Source organism: Jaculus jaculus, chromosome 8 (genome assembly GCF_020740685.1).
Source record: "Jaculus jaculus isolate mJacJac1 chromosome 8, mJacJac1.mat.Y.cur, whole genome shotgun sequence".
Classification (NCBI taxonomy): domain Eukaryota; kingdom Metazoa; phylum Chordata; class Mammalia; order Rodentia; family Dipodidae; genus Jaculus; species Jaculus jaculus.
Window position 1 is genome coordinate 99,926,792 of NC_059109.1, and position 19,125 is coordinate 99,945,916.

At 48.3% G+C, this 19,125-nt stretch overlaps 1 protein-coding gene across 1 annotated transcript in view; it reads right to left on the reverse strand.

The window, feature by feature from the left end:
• Positions 1 to 15,425, reverse strand: part of Ovol2 (ovo like zinc finger 2) — a 40,714-nt gene extending 25,289 nt beyond the window's left edge. The window contains exons 1-2 of the mRNA XM_004668731.2: positions 15,326 to 15,425; positions 14,467 to 14,690 (exon numbers count right to left, since the gene is read on the reverse strand). Of these exons, the coding sequence (XP_004668788.1) occupies positions 14,467 to 14,690; positions 15,326 to 15,425 (324 nt within the window). The remainder of the gene's footprint in view (positions 1 to 14,466; positions 14,691 to 15,325) is intronic.
• Between the last annotated feature and the right edge of the window lie 3,700 nt (positions 15,426 to 19,125).

Here is a 19,125-nt window from a genome sequence, read left to right on the forward strand (position 1 = left end):
TGAAGTGGCTGTTCTGTGACAAACCCTATGCTCATTCAGTCAGGAAAGATGGCTTTAAAAAAAATTATTTTTATTTATTTATTTATTTGACAAAGAGAGGGGGAGAATGGGTATGCCAGGGCCTCTAGCCACTGCAAACGAACTCCAGATGCATGTGCCCCCTTGTGCAGCTGATTACATGGATCCTGGGGAATTGAACCTGGGTCCTTTGGCTTTGCAGGCAAACACGTTAACTGCTAAGATGGCTTTTTTTTTTTTTTTTGCCATAGATGAGGAAAGGAGAGAATGGGAGAGACAAGTCAACAGGTCACTGATACATGACAAGCACAGGGTGCAATAGGCACCTGGAGAGGAACCTGCCCCGAAGTGGGGCACTGAGGAAGAGGGGGAAGACAAAGAAATGGCAAAGAATATTCTAGAAGGGTAGTGAGAAATGAGGGGCTCTCTATGGTTCAGTATAAGCAACTGGAACCTGGGAAAGTGATTAAGAAGCGTGGAGAAGGATGGCATCTGTTTCAGGGCGTATATACCTTGGGGACCCTACTGAAGCTGGGCTATAGTCAACCGGCAAGGGAGCACTGAAAGGCAACAGACATTTGCAGAGGTCAAATGTGTGGCCCAACCAGTGGTCGTGCTAGCCCCCAGCTGCCCACTCCAGCACTGCTGTTGCAGACTCCCTGCCTCCCCCGAGGGTGGTCTGGCCCTCAGCCGGAGGAAGTCCCAGGCGTGCGTGAGCAGGGCTTTCCTAGCACAAGGGCAGGTCATGACGTCGCTCCTTGGCCCACAGGCCCCATCCTGCTTGCTGCCTCCTCTGACAGGGATATGGAAAGAGTAAAATGAGGCTGGCAAAGTACTCTGAACTTCTAAAGGCCATGTCTACACAAGGCAAGAGACAATGAGGAGGCCAGTGGAATAGAACAAAAACAACTGACTCTTACATTAATTTCAATTAAGAGCCAATTTCAGTTAAGGCTGGGGGAGATGACTCTGATCAGTAAGTGCTTGCCATTCAAGTGGGAATAATTGAGTTCAACCCCTAATACCCATGTAACTCCTGGGTGTGGTCACATGTGCCTGTAATCCCAGGACTCAGATGGTAGAGAGGAGTTCTACAAGGCAAGCTGGCTAGCTAGACTAACTAAACTGCTAAGATTTGGGTTCAAGCGAGAGACCCTGTTTCAGCAAGTTGAAAGAAGACATCCAGCATCAACCTCTGACTTCCACGTGCATGTACACACGCACACCTGCATACATACACCTTTTTTTGTTTGTTTTGTTGGTTGTTTTTGGTTTTTCGAGGTAGGGTTTCACTATAGTCGAGGCTGACCTGGAATTAACTCTGTAGTCTCAGGGTGGCCTCGAACTCGTGGTGATCCTCCTTATCTCTGCCTCTCGAATGCTGGGATTTGGCTCCCTAGTTTTTTTTAAAAAGTCAAAAGAAAAAAAAAAAGCCAGGTGTGGTGGCACACGCCTTTAATCCCAGCACTTGGGAGGCAGAGGTAGGAGGATCACTGGGAGTTCAAGGCCAGCCTGAGACTACAGAGTGAAATCCAGGTAAGCCTGAGCTAGGGGGAAACTTTACCTCAAAACACAAAACTAGCAAAAAGAAACAATTGAAAAACTAAACAAAACAAAAAACTGCCCATCAATAAATGGACCATTGAAATGAACAAAAGTTAACAGATGTTTTTTAAAAAAAAACTTTTATTTACTTGAGAGAGAGAGAGATAAAGAGGCAGGGAGAGAGAAAGGGCACACCAGGACCTCCACTACTGCAAATAAACTCCAGACGCATGTGCCAGAGTGCTGAACAGGTATTTTTACGTCCAACCAACACCCTTAGCTATCAACAAATTAAAACTAAAATTTCAATTTACCATAGTCAGAATGGCTTATTACCAGGAAAACTAATGAAAATGAATGCTGGTGAGGGTGTGGGAAGAGGAGAACTCTCATTCCCTGTTGGGACTGTACATCTGGCACAGCCACTATGAAAAAAATCAATGTGTTGGTTCCTCAAAAAGCTAAAAATTGTTCAAGGCTACCTTGAGACTACATAACAACAACAAAAAAATTTAACTATCATATGACCTCACACAGTGTGGCATTGTGGTGAGCATAGCTGCTTCCATAACACTACTCCTGGGCATATACCCCAAAGGCTTTATATCCTACAACAGAGATGCTTGCACACCCATTTTCACTGCAGATCTATTTAGTATTTAGAATAGCTAGGAAATAGAATCAACCTAGGTGACCATTAACTGATGACTAGATAATGAAACGTGGTACATATACACAATGGAGTTTTACTCAGCTGTAGAGAAAAATGAAATAAGTAATAATTAATAATAATAAACTAGCTAGAAGTGGTGGTGCATGCTTTTAATCCCAGCACTCCAGAGGCCAAGGTAGGAAGATCAGATCACTGTGAGTTTGAGGCCAGCTCGAGACAACATAGTAAATTAAATTCTAGGTCATCCTGGGCTAGAGGGAGACCCTACTTCCAAAGAGGGAGGAAGGGAAGTGAGGGAAGGGAGGGAAGGGAGAGAAGGGAAGAAGGAAGGAAGGAAGGAAGGAAGGAAGGAAGGGAGGGAGGGAGGGAGGGAGGGAGGGAGGGAGGGAGGGAGGGAGGGAAGGAGGGAGGGAGGAAGGGAGGAAAGAGGGAAGAAAGGAGGCTGGAAAGACGGCTTAGCTGTTAAGGCACTTGCCTGCAAAACCTAAGGACCCAGGTTTGAATCCCCAGTACCCATGTAAGCCAGATGCACACGGTGGCACATGCATCTGGAGTTTGTTTGTAATGACTAGAGGACCTTGTGTGCCCATTCTCTGTCTCTTTCTCCCCAATAAAGAGAAATGGAAGGAAGGAAGGAAGGAAGGAAGGAAGGAAGGAAGGAAGGAAGGAAGGAAGGAAGGAAGGAAGGAAGGAAGGAGAGAAGGGAGATGAAGTTATGAAATTTCTAAAAAAAAGGATGAAATTAGGAAAAAAAAATGCCAAGCAGTAGGTAACCCACACCCAGAAAGTCAAAAATCACATGCTTTCTGTCATATGCAGATCCTAATTTCTAATGTTTGGATACAAATCAGTAAGAAGAACGTGGGTTTGATCCTCAGTATAGCAAAGATGTCTATTAAATGCTAAGATCACAGATTAAACCTGAACTCATTTAGTTTTAATTGGTTGGTTAGTTGTTTCAATGTTTTCAAGACAGGGTCTCAGGTAGCCCAGGCTGGCCTTGAACTCCTGATCCTTCTGCCTCCACTTACCAAATTCTGAGATTACAGGTAATGACCCCATGGCCATTGCTTTGATAAATTCCTATTTTTAAAGTACTCTTGGATGGCACAAGAAGAGATCAGTGACACACAGAGAATGCCAGGTCAGTCAGCCCATCACCTGACCAAGATAAGCAACACCTTTTTTGCTTGTTTATTTTTATTTATTTATTTATTTGAGAGCGACAGACAGAGAAAGAGGCAGATAGAGAGAGAATGGGCACGCCAGGGCCTCCAGCCACTGCAAATGAACTACAGATGCATGCACCATCTTGTACATCTGGCTTACGTGGCAATCGAGCCTCGAACTGGGGTCCCTACACTTCACAGGTAAGTGCTTAACCTCTTAAGCTATCTCTTCAACCCCAAGCAACACTTTCTGAAAAAAAGGAGAAACTAGGAATGGGGAGGTTCCAAGGTAACTTTTCCTCTGGTTTCCTTACAGCAAAAATAGAAATTCCCCAAGTCTCCTTTAGCAAAGGCAAATTTCCCCTTTCTCCACCTTTGTACACATCTCCATTTCACATCAAGGAAAACGGAGTCACCACAAAGGGGCTCATCCAGAGGTGCCTCTAATCCAGAAGAGCCATCTGCACACTTAAAGACCAATCTAGCCACAGACAGCAAATTATATTCAACACCTTAGTGCTGTTGAAGGAAGATGTAAGGTAAGTGGCAAAAGATCCCAGTTGGCAAAGCCAGCTTCAGCTGGACTGTTTCCCTTCTTAGAAGCAAAGGTCTAGCTCAGGCTGACCTCGAACTCACAGCGATCCTCCTACCTCGGCCTCTCAAGTGCTGGGATTAAAGGCGAGTGCTACCACGCCCGACTTGCAGTTACCATCTTTGTTGTTGGGACAGAATACCTGACCAGAAGCAGATGATGGGAAGAAAGGGTTTATGTCATCAGCTATAGTTCTGAGGGGATATTGCATCATGGTGGGAAAGCATAAAAAACAAGAGCAGATAGCTGAGCGTCACATCTTGTCATTTTGGCTGGGAAGAAGCAACAAGCAGGAGCTAGCTATACACACCCAGTGGGGCTGCAAGGCCTGTCCCCAGTGACACACCTCCTCCAAAAAGGCTCCATCTCCCAAAGGCCATGGAACATCATGCCAGGCATCAGATGTGTCATGTCGTCTGTGCCATGCAGCCTGAAAGCATGGCAGGTCTGCCCTGGGGGCGCAGCTCCATGGTAAGAGCACATGCAAAGGCCTTGCTTGGTTCCATCCCTAGCTCCAAAATGAATAAATAACAATAACTGCAAAGCTAGTGCTCTGGAGGGGCTGGAGAGATGGCTTAGCGGTTAAGCGCTTCCCTGTGAAGCCTAAGGACCCCAGTTTGAGGCTTGATTCCCCAAGACCCACATAAGCCAGATGCACAAGGGGGCGCACGCGTCTGGAGTTCGTTTACAGTGGCTGGAAGCCCTGGCACACCCATTCTCTCTATCTATCTGCCTCTTTCTCTCTCTGTTGCTCTCAAATAAATAAACAAATAAAAATGAACAAAAAAAAATTTTTTAAGCTAGTGTTCTGGAGAAAATGTGATGGTTTTATTATTCTATATTTATTTTTACTGTATAAGCAACCCCAGATGTAGTAGGTAAAACAATCTGTACTAGATCTTCTATTTCTTTTTTAAGAAGTGCCTTTTATTATTTTTTTAAATTTTTATTAGCATTTTCCATGATTATAAAAAAAATCCTATGTTAATTCCCACCCCCCCCCCCGCACACACACTTTCCCCTTTGAAATTCCATTCTCCATCATATTACCTCTCCATCACAATATTATTTTATTTTTGAGAGACAGAAAGAAAGAGGCAGAAAGAGAGAATGGGCATGCCAGGGCCTTTCAGCCACTGTGAAGGAGCTCCAGACACGTGTGCCCCTCGTGTGCACGTGCAACAGTGCACGCTTGCATCACTGCATCTGGCTGTATGGGACCTGGATATTGGAATATCTGTTCTTAGGCTTTGCTAAGAACCCCTAAGCCTTTTTCCCAGCCCTGGCTCTTCTATTTCTGTGTAATGTCTGGGCTTTCTGGCCAGTTCTTTCCAGGATCCTGGACATTACATTACAGCCACATGGCAGCCAGGACTGGAGTCTTTCTGGGCCCTCATGGAGCTGGGTGTCCAAGCCTGTCCCTGCCAGCCTGGGAGGGAGCAGATGACTGACCTGCCCCTGCTCTTCCCTTTTCCAGTTGCTTCCAGGTAGGGGCTCCCTCTGCAGTCCCAGGCTGGCCTCAGACTCACAGCGATCCTCCTACCTCTGCCTCCCAAGTGCTGGGATTAAAGGCCTCTTTTTTCTTTTTGAGGGAGGGTCTCCCTGGTGATTTGAATGTAAAATATCCCCATAGACTTGTCTGTGATTAAACACCTCATATTTAATCCCCTGATGGTGGAGCCTAGTAAATCCTCCTTATTGTTAGAGCAGTTCCAAAAATGTTATGTTCCTCAATTTGCTTTTGAATTTTGCTCTTTCTGATGGAAGAAAAAGAAAACTCAACTGGCTGAGGTAGGAGGACTGCCCTGAGTTCAAGGCCAGCCTGGAGCTACAAAGTAAGTTCCAGGTCAGGCTAGCTAGAGTGAGACCCTACCTCAAAACAAAACAAAAACAAAAAAAAAAAGTGAGCCCTCAGCATGAGCCCCAAGCCCCTGGTTCTCTACTAGCTGATAGGCCACCAGTACTCTCTCCTCTCTCCCCAGCAGTGAAATCTGACCCCAGCCAGTGTGAAAATAAGGGCCCTGAACCACCACAGGGTCAGTATTCGTGTGTTTTGATACACCTAAGAGCAGTGAGTGTCCTTAACCACTGGGTATGATCCCAGACCTGCTGGAGTGGTATTTACCCCCTGCTACCTTCTGGAAATGCCTCATAGTCTCACCCTGAATCCCAAATTAATACTTTGCAAAAGGCTTATTAATGAAGTGGAGAGACTACCACAGAGGGTGGGAAATGACATCAGTCTGGAAATTAATTCAGGCCAAGGGAGATGGAGAATGGATGAGCAAGTCACCAAGCCCGGACTTGGCGCTTCTCTGCAGGATCTCAGCTTTCATTAAAAAAAAAAAAAAAAAAAAAAAAAAAGGCAAATTCTCCAAAAGTTCTAAAAAGCAGGCCTCTACAGTAAAAACAAATCAGTCATTGTTATGAGGGCAACTAAAATGTCAGCAGCGTCCAGAGAAGCAGGGACCTGAGCTGGCTTTAAGACCAACTCCAAGGCTGGCCAAGGGCTGGAGAGATAGATCAGCAGTTAAGCTGCAAAGCCTGATGGCCCAGGTTTGATTCCCCCAGTACCCACGTAAAGCCAGATGCACAAAGTGGTGCATACACCTGGAGTTTTTTGCAGTGGCAAGAGGTCCTAGCACAACCATGTTCTCTCTCTCTCCTTGCAAATATATATATATGCATACATATGTATGTATGTATGTATGTATGTATATGGGCTGCAGAGATGGCTTAGCGATTAAAGTAGTTGCTTGCAAAGCCTAAGGACCCAGGTTAGATTCCCCAATGCCCACATAAAGCCAGATGCACAAGGTGGTGCACACATCTGAAGTTTGTTTGCAGTGGCTAGAGGCACTGGTGCACATGTGCTCGCTCTCTCTCTCTCAAATAAATAAATAAATAAAATACATATTTTAAAAAAATGTTACAAGGAGCTAGAAGGTATCTCAGTGGCACATGCCTGCCCATAGTATAATCCTAGCACTGAAATATATAAATACATAAATAAATAAGGTACAACCTGTCAGCTATGCATAGGACTGTTGTCTTCCTCCCCACTGCATTCTGACTGTGTTCTATGGGCCAGACACTATTAACTGCTAGGAATACAAGCCCAGCAGAAAGTGTTCCCTGGCTTTGGTTTTACTGGAGAAGGGACATGGAGTCCACAACATGAAGACAGCTGGGACCCCAGACTGGGAAGAACACTCTCCCTCCCTGCATGTGCCCACTGCTCCAGATAAAAAGTAACCAACTAAGGGGAGCAGCTGAGACAATGACTGGAGGCAGGGAAAGGAGACAGGGACTGGAGGGCAGCAGTGAAGAGACCGAGCGCGTGCTGGGAGGGCAGAGCTGTATAAATATGTAAGTCTTAAAGAGGAGCCTGGCTGGCCAAATGTAAAGGAAGGTCAGCAAGTTTCAATGGGACAGAGAGGAGGGACATTTGGTTCTGTCTACACACAACTTCAGATCCCTTCTAAGATTCAAATTTAATACTACTTAAATCCATGATTCAAAATAATACTAAGAGGGATGCAGGGGGGAGGGATGGCTCAGCTGTTAAAGGCACTTCCTTGCAGAGCCTAACAGCCAGGATCCATGTAAAAGCCAGATGCACCAAGTGGCACATGTGTCTGGAGTTTGTAAGAGCCCCTGGTGTAGCCACACTCATTCTCCCTCTCAAATAAATATATTTTGAAAGCAGCCAGGAATGGTGTCACACACCTTTATTTCCAGCACTCAGGAGGCACAGGTAGGAGGATCACCATGAGTTTGAGGCCACCCTCAGAATACATAGTGAATTCCAGGTCAGCCTGAGCTAGAGAGAGACCCTACTTCAAAATAAATAAATAAATAAATAAATAGTAGGGGTTGAAGAGATGCTTAGCAGGTGAGACATTTGCCTGCAAAGCCAAAGGATCCTGTTTTGATTCTCCAGGACCCATGTAAGCCATATGCACAAGGGGGCACATGCATCTGTAGTTTGCTTATAGTGGCTGGAGGCCCTAGAGTGCCCATTCTCTTCCTCTCTCTCTGCTTCTTTCTCTCTCTCAAATAAACAAATAGATAAAACATTTTCTTAAAAATTATAAACAATCATTTAAGAAAAACAATATTGGGCTGGAGAGATGGCTCAGCAGTTAAGGCGCTTGCTTGCAAAGCGTAATGACCAGCGTTCGGTTCCCCAGTACCTGCACAGAGAAAGATGCATAAAGTAGTGCATGAATCTGGAGTTTGTTTGAAGCAGCTGGCGGCCCTGGCATGCCCATTCTCTCTTTCTTTCCCCTTGCAAATAAATAAATTAAATAGTTTTTTTTTAATAATACTAAGATATAATTATCTGGAAAGACAGCACAAGTAAAGTGCTTATCACACAAGCACGGTGACCTAAGTTTTGATCCCCAGAACCCACAATGAATGCTGTGCATCCTGGCTCACACACGGCATAGGGGAGGCAGAGGCAAGAATCTCGGGGCTCTCTGGCTCACTAGTGAAACAAGTCAGTGAACTCTAGATTCAGGGAGACTGTCTCAAAAGTGGGAACAGCCGGGAGAAATGGTGCAAGCCTTTAATTCCCACACTTTGGAGGCAGAGAGAAAGAGAGAGGTAGGAGGACTACCCTGAGTTCAAGGACATCCTGAGACTACATAATGAATTCCAGGTCAGCCTAAGCTATAGGGAGACCCTATCTTGGGGAAAAAAAAAAACAAGAGTGCTTGAGGAAGACGCCATCTACCTCTGGCCTCCTTCACAAGTGCATGCACACCTTAACACACAAACAGGTAACCAATATCAAAATGTCCTTTCAAAACCCAGCACTGAGCCGGGCGTGGTGGCGCACGCCTTTAATCCCAGCACTCGGGAGGCAGAGGTAGGAGGATCGCCGTGAGTTCAAGGCCACCCTGAGACTACAGAGTTAATTCCAGGTCAGCCTGGACCAGAGTGAGACCCTACCTCAAAAAACCAAAAAAAAAAAAAAAAAAAAAAAAAAAAACCAGCACTGTGTATACTGTATCTATGCTAATAAAAAGAGAAATATCTAATTAGCATCGCTGGAGAATTTATCAATCGATTATCTTCATTTATAAAGTTTTCTGTTGTTAGCTTTTGTTAGTTCATTTGCATTTTGGCTTTCTAAAACAAGGTCTGAAATTTAGGGCCCTATGTCTCAGCACCCCTGGTACTGGGATTAGAGGCGTGGAGTGCCTCACTATGCCCAGCAGTAATCAAGAATGTTTCTGCTGTTCCTAAATAAAACTGTCCCAATGAAAGCAAACTTATGAGGAAAAGTGTCTCTCTACAAAATGTTGCCAGCTCTGGGGGGTCAGTGGCAGAGCACCGTGCCTAGTGCACGAGCACGGCCCTGGGCTCAAGGCCTAGCAACCAAGAGAAGAGAGAGAAAAGGAGAGAGGGAAGGCAACAAATATGTCAGCTAACAGAAGACCAGCACTGGAATATCAGTTTTGCAATACCTAGTAATCCAAAGGATTTAGGCCCTCCGCATCAGCAGCTCCTAACATTACAGTAAGAGATAACCAAGCATTGAGTATGTTGATGGAATGGCCCCCACCCCCCAGGACACACATGGTAGCCAAAATAACTGTGATTAAGTACGGAGAGCAAGCTGTCCCTACAGCTTCTCCACAATGACGGGAAAATGCTACATTCTCCTGTCCAAATCAGCTGCCACTAGCCACATATGGCTACTGAGCACTTGAAGCGTGGCTACTGCACTAAGGAGCTTTACTGAGAATCCTGCTGGGCTTAAAAAGGCACGTGTGACAAGGCTACCCCTGATGGACTGGGCAGCCGAACCTCTAACTCCAAAGCAAACACAAAGACTGAAAAATGCTGGTGATGAGGAATTCAGCAAAATCCATATTGCTGGGGTCGCTACAAAACAAATGACCCTCTTTTCTCCAAAATAAAAAGTACATAAGAAATGATGAAAAAAATGTACAAGTTAAAAGCAACCAAAAGACATGTCAAGCACAGTGTGTGGACATTGTGTGAATCTGATTAAGCAAACTAGAAGGGGAAAGTAGGAATGTACAAGATATTTAACAATGGTGAATGCCTAATTTATGTGGGTGTGATCAAGACACATTCTGAACTACTTATAATTGAAATACAGTCAGACATTGCTTCATGACTGAGATGTTCTGAGAACTGCCCCGTTAGGCAATTTCACCATTGCATGAAACATCATAGTGTGTTTATACAACCTCATCTAGCTAAGACGTCATCAAGCATAATAATGTATTAGACCAAGTGGCGTGTGGTTATGTGGTACATGACTGTGGTATGATACCTGAGACCTGTTTTAAAGTCTGGCCTTAGATAATGGCTACTGGGACTAGGTGATAGTTACTACCATTCTGTCTTTGAAACTCTCCATAATTAAAAGTGGTAAAGGAAGGGCTGGAGAGATGGCTTAGCGATTAAGCGCTTGCCTGCGAAGCCTAATGACTCTGGTTCGAGGCTCGATTCCCCAGGACCCACGTTAGCCAGATTCACAAGGAGGCGCATGTATCTGGAGTTCGTTTGCAGTGGCTGGAAGCCCTGGCACACCCATTCTCTCTCCCTCTCTTAAGTTAAAAAAAAAAAAAAAAAGAACAAAATAAATTTTTAAAAAAAATGGTTAAGGGGAAAAGTGCATACATCTCTGACCATTGGAAGACTTCCACTTAGGGAGCCACGAGAAAGGGGAAATCCTTGAGGGACACCAAAGAAGAGACCAGAATAGGATGAGGTAAGAAAATAAAAAAATAAAATAAAACTTGCACTTAGGTCCTGCCAGCCACACGGTTAAGGCGCTTGCCTGCGAAGCCTAAGGATCCAAATTCGATTCTCCAGGTCCCACATTAGCCAGATGCACAAGGTGGTATACGTGTCTAGAGTTCATTTGCAGTGGCTGGAGGCCCTGGCGCACCCATTCTCACTCTCTCAATCTCTTTCTCCATCTCAAGTAAATAAAGAATGAACAGCAGTAACCTAAGAGTTCATTCCAGACTGTGGTCCAGGGTTGATAACCATTTTTAGGGTTTCTCTCCCTCATAGGTGAAGATATACAAATGGGTCCCCAGATGTATGTATTTCCCCACCATCACTTGTTTTGCAAACTAGAGAATCCTCAGTATTAAACAGTTATTTCACAACATACCCAGAGGCCCCTAGTCAAAAGGCAGACAGGCCAGGATGGACGACATTTCTCAACCTGCCTCCAGGCCTTCTTCTTTCCAGATCCACTCACCATCAACATAGTCAGGTTGGCAAATCTGAGATCCCCAATTGCAGGCAGCATAATGCTGGGCAATAAGAAAACCTGCTGTCAGGCTGGAGAGATGGCTCAGCAGTTAAGACACTTGCCAGCAAAGCCTAACTAACCAGGTTCAGTTCTTCAGTTCCGACGTAAAGCCAGATGCACAGCTAGAGGCCCTGGTAGCCATTCATTCTCTATCTCTCCTTGCAGATGATTGATAGGTAGACAGACAGACAGACAGACAGACAGACAGAAAAGAAAATCTGCTCTATGTCACTGTGAGTTGACTTCCTGTAGGGTAGTTTCAGTATCACAAAAAGTGTTAACCATTCTGCCTTCATTCTTTTATTTGCCAGGTTTTTTTGTTTTTGTTTTTTTTTTTGTTTTGTTTTGTTTTTAACTTACCAGTTCACAGTTTAGTGAACTGAGAGAGGCTTTGAGGAGCAAAGGTATCACGGACCCTAAGGAGGATTTCCTTCTCAAAAGCCTTCCAACACTGCTCTCCTCTGCCCACTAAGGCTTCTTGGCTTGGCTCTTTGACCATCTCATCCCGACCAGGCTCCATGCTGTCAGCTCTGCCCTGACTCACACTGTTCCTATCCTTTACCCACTATAGCTTTGAATCCTTTTCTTACACTTTAAGATCAGCCTACACCACCCTAAGGGTCAGTCACCCCCATTTTCACAGCCTTCAAATCTACCAAGTTAACAGGTGCTTCTGGTGTGCCACTCTGAGAGCTACTATCTCATTTCCCCACCAACTCCACAACATCCCCGTTATTGTTACTGGCACACCCTTTGCTCATCTATCCACACAACTGCACTAGGAAGCTACTCCATTTGTTGTTGTTGTTGTTATTGTTTGTTTTTCAAGGCAGGGTCTCACTCTAGCTCAGGCTGACCTGGAATTCACTAGTATTCTCAGGGTGGTCGCTAACTCACAGTTATCCTCCTACCTCTGCCATGGGGATTAAAGGCGTGGGTCAGCATGCCCGGCTGCTAGCTCCATTTTTTCTATCAGCAAACAGACCCTCAACAACTTGGTCAAGGTCACATGGCTGATAAGAGTGGACCCAGCCTGAGCTTAGATGCTTAAATGCTACCTCTAAAGGGCTCTGGAAGGAGCACTAGAGCAGTAGCATTTTCGTCCCCAACAGCCTTGCACATGCTCCGTATGCCGCATGTAGATGATTCCTATCCATGCAGGGGAGACCTTCTCCTGCTACATGGAAACTCAGTCTTGAAGGCAGTGCACAGGGCTGAGGATGCAGCTAGGTGACTAAGTGCTCAGCACAGGGCTAGGCTTTACTCTCTAATCACCAAAAATAAAAATAAAAATATTAAAGAAAAAAAGCGATAGGGAGCTGGAAAGATGGCTTAGTGGCTAAGGTGTTAACCTGCAAAGCCTAAGGAACCCAGGTTCGATTCCCCACAGCCCATGTAAGCCAGATGCACATGGTGGAACACGCATCTGGAGTTCTTTTGCAATGGCTGGAGGCCTGCCCATTCTCTCTCAAATAAGTAAATAAAAACAAAATATTTTAGGGAAAAAAAAGCAATGGGCCATGAATGGACGTCATCCTCGAGAGCGGAACGCATTCATTCTATTTCAGACAAAAAAAACTTTAAATTTTTGGAGAACTTCTGAACCAAACGACGTGCCAAGAGGTGGACAATTGAGTCAGTCATTTGAAAACTGCCAATACAAGGATTGGTAACTCCCAACTGGCCTCCATTTTGAGGTAGAGGTAGAAAGAAGGAACCTGAAGGCGGCCAAAGAACAAAAACTCAGAAGCGCGGCGAGCAGGCCGCCGGTTAACGGTCAGAGAGCAAACTTGCTGGAGCCCCTCCCCCAACACAGGAACAACTGTCTCACAAACTCGCTTATTTGCTCCCTTAATCCAGGGTTCTAATGGTGCTGTTTGCCTAGGGCAGGAAAGAGAGCCAACAAACAACGACAACAACAAAAAAAATGTTGGATTAAGTGACCGGACCTCCAAACCAATTTCTCTAAAGGATGGGGGGTCGGGAGGAGACCGAGGGGGCAAGCTAGCCACTGCGGCTCCCAAACAACACTGCAATTGTCTCTCTAGCTTGGTGATAAAAATGCAAGTGGGGCACTATGTATAATTTCCCAAAGGGCACAGCACCAGCCTCAGGCAAGCTCTTCCCTCCCACTTAACCCCGCCTGGCCCAGAGCCTCAGGCCAACTCAGAACCTCAACTCGGGAACAGCTAAACAGCCGGCTAGGAAGGCGGATCCCGGCTCTCCAGCCTCAAATCCCAATTCATAACCAAATGCGCCCTAGCCCTCCCCGCAGCCAAGGCCCGGAAAAGTAACGGCTGCAGACTCTCAACCCCCACGAAGGTTTGGCTTCTCCCCTCCCCCAGCAGTCTAGGGGCCTGGGCGTCAGGCATCCTAAATGCCCTGGGATTATTTATCCAAGGTGGCACCACAGCCCACCAGAACACCACACCCCAGCTGGCTGTGAGTGGGTGGAACGGGATTCCTAAATCCTGGAGGTAGCGGACAGGTGGTAGTGGAACCCCCACCCCCCAAGAAAGCGCTGACGGTAATCTCAGGAAGGTAACTCCAGCTCGACCAGAGGGTACAGACACTCCAATCCACTGGGTTAGGGACGCTAAAATTAGCAAACTAAAAAAAGACCTGCAGGTGAGCCCTTTTATCCATTTTTTTAATACTTGAAGATTTCAGAGAAAAGGCGAATTTCAAGTGCCCGTCACGAGACGCCCGTCTAACAGGCACTCCATGTTAAAGCAGCGGCGGTTGCAAAGGCCCAGAGCGTGCCGAGCCGTCGCCACCGTCCCAGAACCCAAGGATGCAAAACTCTCCAGGCCACCAGGCGCAAGGGACAGCGTCCCCAGGGGGTGTCATTTCCGAGGTCCCGGGTCCCTCTTTTTCCACTGGGATCTCAGAGCCTCGCGCGCAGAATGGGCATCGAAACGGAGGTGGCGGAGCAGGAGCCACTCCCGGCGTCAGGCGGGGCCACCACCCAGGGGACCCGGGCCGGGGAGTCCTGGCTGCCGCCCAGAGGCAGGTGCAGGAGCGGCCGGCGGGATCGCGGCGCCGAGGCTCGGGTGCGCGGGCGGGCGGGCGGGCGAGGCAGGGAGGGGCGCCGGCCCCGGGAGCCCGACGCCAGGGCGTGGTGCAGGTGGCGGCGGGGGCAGAATCGACACCCTACCTTGATTTTCGACCTGGCTACCGGGCGCTGCTTCGCTGCCAGGTGTCCATCTGGGCCCTCGGCGTCGCGGAGCTCGGGGGTTTGGCGCTCGGGGGCGCCCGGGGACGAACCGCTCTCGGCGCCTGCGGGCTCCCCGGCGCTGCTGCTGCTGCCGCCACCGCTGCTGCTGCCGCCGTCGCTGCGACAGTCCTCCGGGGGTTCGCGGAGCAGACAGCCCAGGCCCACTGCGGAGGGAAGGAGGGGCCGCGCCCCGACACACACTCACCCGCGGCGTCACGCCCGGGCGCCCGCGGCAGTTTGACCTGCGGGCGGTGCTGCCGCCGCCCCGCCCCGGACCCCGGGCACCTCGCCAAGTGGGCAACGGCGCAGGGGGGGATAGATAACCCAGCCCCGATGGGGGGATCGACCCCTTTAACTAACTTTGGGGAGCAATGGGCGCCCGGCGCCCACGAGGAATTGGAGAAGATCCCCTTTGGCGCGCCTTCGGAGGCCGTGGGTGACCCATCTCACTCCAGAAGGGTTGGGGTACCTTCACACCCTCCCAGAGGATGTAGGGGACAAGGTCGCCCCCGCCCAGTATCTCCCAACCCTCGTCCCAGACCACCGCGGCCCGCGCTGCAGCCAACGGTCCCGCCGCCGGGCAATTAGAGGCTCTGGCTAGGGGGGAAGGGAGCGCAGGACGCCCCAGGTTTTCCCAGCTAGGGTCCCCCTTATCTCTCGGCTGGAAGACCCCCCCCAACACACACGGAAGACGGGGATGGGTGTGGGAGTCCGACCCCGGAGCCCAGGGACCCCGGCCACCCTGCCCCCCACCCCGGGGCCCCGCGCCCAGGCCCGGCCCGGCCCCCGCGCGCCTCACCTGGGATGTAGGTATCTGCCCTTTTCTCATCCGGGAGCTCATCCCAACTGCGGACCGAGACTCCCGGGCTCCTCCTCTTCACCAGGAAGACTTTGGGCATGGTGTGTGGGGGGGTCCCCCTCTCTCCTGACTGCGGGCCCCCTCCTCCCGGCGGCTCCCTGCTAGGGGCGGCGGAGGCGGCTGGTCCCCGGCGTGCAGAGCCCACCTTCCCGCCTCGCCGGCCCTCGCCCTCCACCCCCCGCCGCGGCGCGGTCCCGGCCTCTTCCCCCGCACACTCCCGGCGACTCGCAGCCTCCGGGGATCCGCGACACCTAGGTCTTAAATCGCGGGTGAGACCACGCCGGGGAAAAAGTTTCATAAGGTGGAATAGAAAAGGCACCAGGAAACTTGGGAGTGAGCATGCGCCCTGCAACATAACGGTGTCAACAAGCTCGCTACCTGTCCGACCGGTTCCGGCGGCCGGGGCTGCCTGTTCCAGCCCTTCCAAGGCATGAATGTTTGCAAAAGAATTTAACGTCTGATTCTTAACCCCCTCTCCTTTTTTTTTTAAGACTTTTTTTTTTTTTTCAAATGAACCCTCGTTTCATTCCCCCATCTCGTGCATCTTTGGACGAACTCTTTAAAGGAAATCCCATGCGCTTCCCCAGACACCCCTTCGGACGAGTTGGGGCCCCCCACCGCCGAAATGAATTTGTCTCCAACAAGCCAGAAATTGTGAAGATTCCCCTGGACCTGTGGCTCATTCTCATTCATTGCTTGAAATCTCGGTGGTCGGAAGTGGGAGGCTCCTTGGTTAATGGGGGAATCTGGGGACTCAAGTTCCCCGGTCACAACACCCCCGAGTAATAAATATAAAAATCCAGCATCTTTAGAGCACGTTATTTTACTGATCTGTGCCATAGCAGCTTAAAAATGGGGGAGGGCTGGTGCTCTACTGAGTAGCTCCTCCCCAAGACCTTGTGCACCCCAGGGGGTCCCTGCACCCCAAATAAACTCACAATATAGACAAAAGCCAAGTGCATGTTATGCAAAGGCAGCATCAAAGCGAGTCTCCAGTCCTGGTCCCATTCTAGCCTCCCCTAAACTGGATCCCCAAATTCTGAAGCTGGCAACGGCCTCTCTGGGGAGTAACTGAAGACGGGTGTAACAGCTCGCCTCCCATATCTGGGGGGGTTTCTTTCCTGTCTACCTTCATTCGTGGAGGGAGGAGGGAGGTGGGCTAGTAAAGATGTTAAGTTTCTAAGGAGAGCCGTGCTCACTTTGGGGGCCGCTCTACCCCTCGCTCTGCCCGGTTCCAGGGCGACCCGCGCAGCCATCGTGGTGGTCGCCAGGCTCCAGGGGGTCATCAGACGGGTGAAGCGGCGAGGGGGGATTCCGGGGAGCGTCCGGCCAGGCTTGGGGGGGGTCCCTGGCATCCGCAGCTCACCCAACCGCCAGCCTCACCTGCCTGTAACCCGACGCTGCGCGCCCAGCCCACGCGGCCCGGGAATCTACACAACGGTTTTCCCGGTCTCCTTCCGCCTTAGGGTGGCCTTTGGGGACACAGCCGCCTGGTAACGGATTTCTGGCCGGGCTGGCGGATTCTCCAGGAGCGTGGAGAGGGGGCGCAGCCCCGCCCCGGCAGTGTGGGGGGTCAAGGAGGGAGGGCGCACCCAGGCCACTGACCCGTCCGCAAGGATTCACCCTGTCTGGACCCTGAACTTCAGGTTTTCTGGCAGAACACCCACCCAAGAATGAAAAAAAAAAAAAAAAGACTTTGATCCCGAAGGAGAGGAGGAAGACATGTCCCTAGCGGAACAAGAAAGAGAGAGAGGCTTCTTGGCCAGGAAGCTGGTGGCGCAGTTTCTGGACAACTCTACCCAAGTATTTTTATCTCCAACAAACTGAGATTTGCTAGAAAGAAGCGTGGTTGAATGAAAGAGTAAAAATAAAGTAAAACTATGAAACCACAGAATTATCCTCCATCTTTAAGCATCTTCTAAAACTTCATTCAAAATTCATCTTACACAAGACTCAGTCAATCCCATGAATAAAGCTCTCCCCCCTTCCTTTTCTTTTACAGGATTTCAAATCAATGAATGCCTGGATCATTTTGTCTATTCCTATTATTTGGAAAGATAGTAGGCCAGTGGGGTATCCAAAACCTCAAAAGGCACTACAAACTTTAGAGGCCTGAGATTGAAGAATAACAGATAATTACCATTGTTGGATGCACACCTATAATATTTACCAGGTGTTTGTTCCGAAGAAAGGAACTCTTGAGTTTTCATTCTCTCCTTTCTTAAATAAAACTTGATAGGTGCTAATCAATATTATTAGCATATAAAGGACCAACCTTTGTCTTCATTGCAGCCTTAAGAATAGTATGCAAAATGAGCCCACTTCTTTAAAAACATCAGGCTTGAAGTTGAAAGAGACAAGAGACGTGATAATGGTCCACACCCTACCCAATATTAGGGGTGAGAGTCCAGCTTTCCTGGACTCTTCCTAGGGCTGGGAAGCTCACTGTCAAACGGCCACTGATTGTCTCTCCTCTCCTTAGACAACAATGATATTGCAAATGTTTTCTTTCTACTTTGTGGAAATCTGCTTCTTGGTGATTCCATCCATTCCACCTTCATTCTCTGGGGGGCCGGGGGAAGGGGTTGGTAGGGGGGAAACGAAGAAATGGGGGGAGGGGACCTGGCTGACTCCTGACCCTGTCCCAATAGTTAGTCATATTTTTAAGCCTTCTTTTCTTCAGTATTGTAGTCAGGTTGAAAATAAACTGGTACAGACCTGCTCAGTGGTATACTTACAGCATTCATTCATAAGAAATTAGAATGTTGGGGAAATGGTCCTAATTGTTTTTGTTTTTTCGAGGTAGGATCTTGCTCTAGCCCAGGCCAACCTGGATTTCACTGCCTAGTCTCAAGCTGGCCTTGAACTCAAAGCAATCAATCCTCTTACCTCCCCAGTGCTGAAATTAAAAGATAGCAACACTACACCGGGTTCATTGTTATTGATGTACAGTACAGAATCTAACAATAGATCGGGGCTGGGGAAATGGCTTACTGCCTAAGGCGTTTGCCTGCAAAGCTAAAGGACCCAGGTTCTATTCCCAGGGCCCATGTAAACCAGATACACAAGGTGGCGCATGTGTCTGGAGTTCTTTTGCAGTGGCTGGAGGTCCTGGCACACTCATTCTCTTTCTCAAATAAATAAATATAAATAAAAACATTAAAAAAAATAGATTAAGCTGAGTATGGTGGCGCACGCCTTTAATCCCAGCTCTCAGGAGGCAGACGTAGGAGGATTGCCATGAGTTCCAGGCCACCCTGAGACTACATAGTGAATTCCAGGTCAGCCTGGGCTAGAGTGAAACCCTACTTTGAAAAACCAAAAAACAAACAAACAAAAAAATAGATCAGGGCCCTGGTGTGCCTACATTATCTCTAGCTCTCTCTTTAGCAAATACATAAAAATCGTTTTGAAAATCTTTTTATTTATTTGCAATCAGAGAGAAAAGAGAGATAGAGAATGGGCATGTCAGGGCCTCCATCTGCTGCAAATGAACTCCAGATGCATGTGCCACTATACATCTAGCTTTACATGGGTCCTGCAGAATTGAACTCAGGTTATTAGGGTTTTTAAAATTTATTTATTTATTTATTTATTTGAGAGTGACGGGGGGGGGGGGAGGGAGGCAGGCAGAGAGCGAGAGAGAGAATGGACGCGCCAGGGCTTCTAGCCACTGCAAACAAACTCCAGACGTGTGTGCCCCCTTGTGCATCTGGCTAACGTGGGTCCTGGGGAACCGA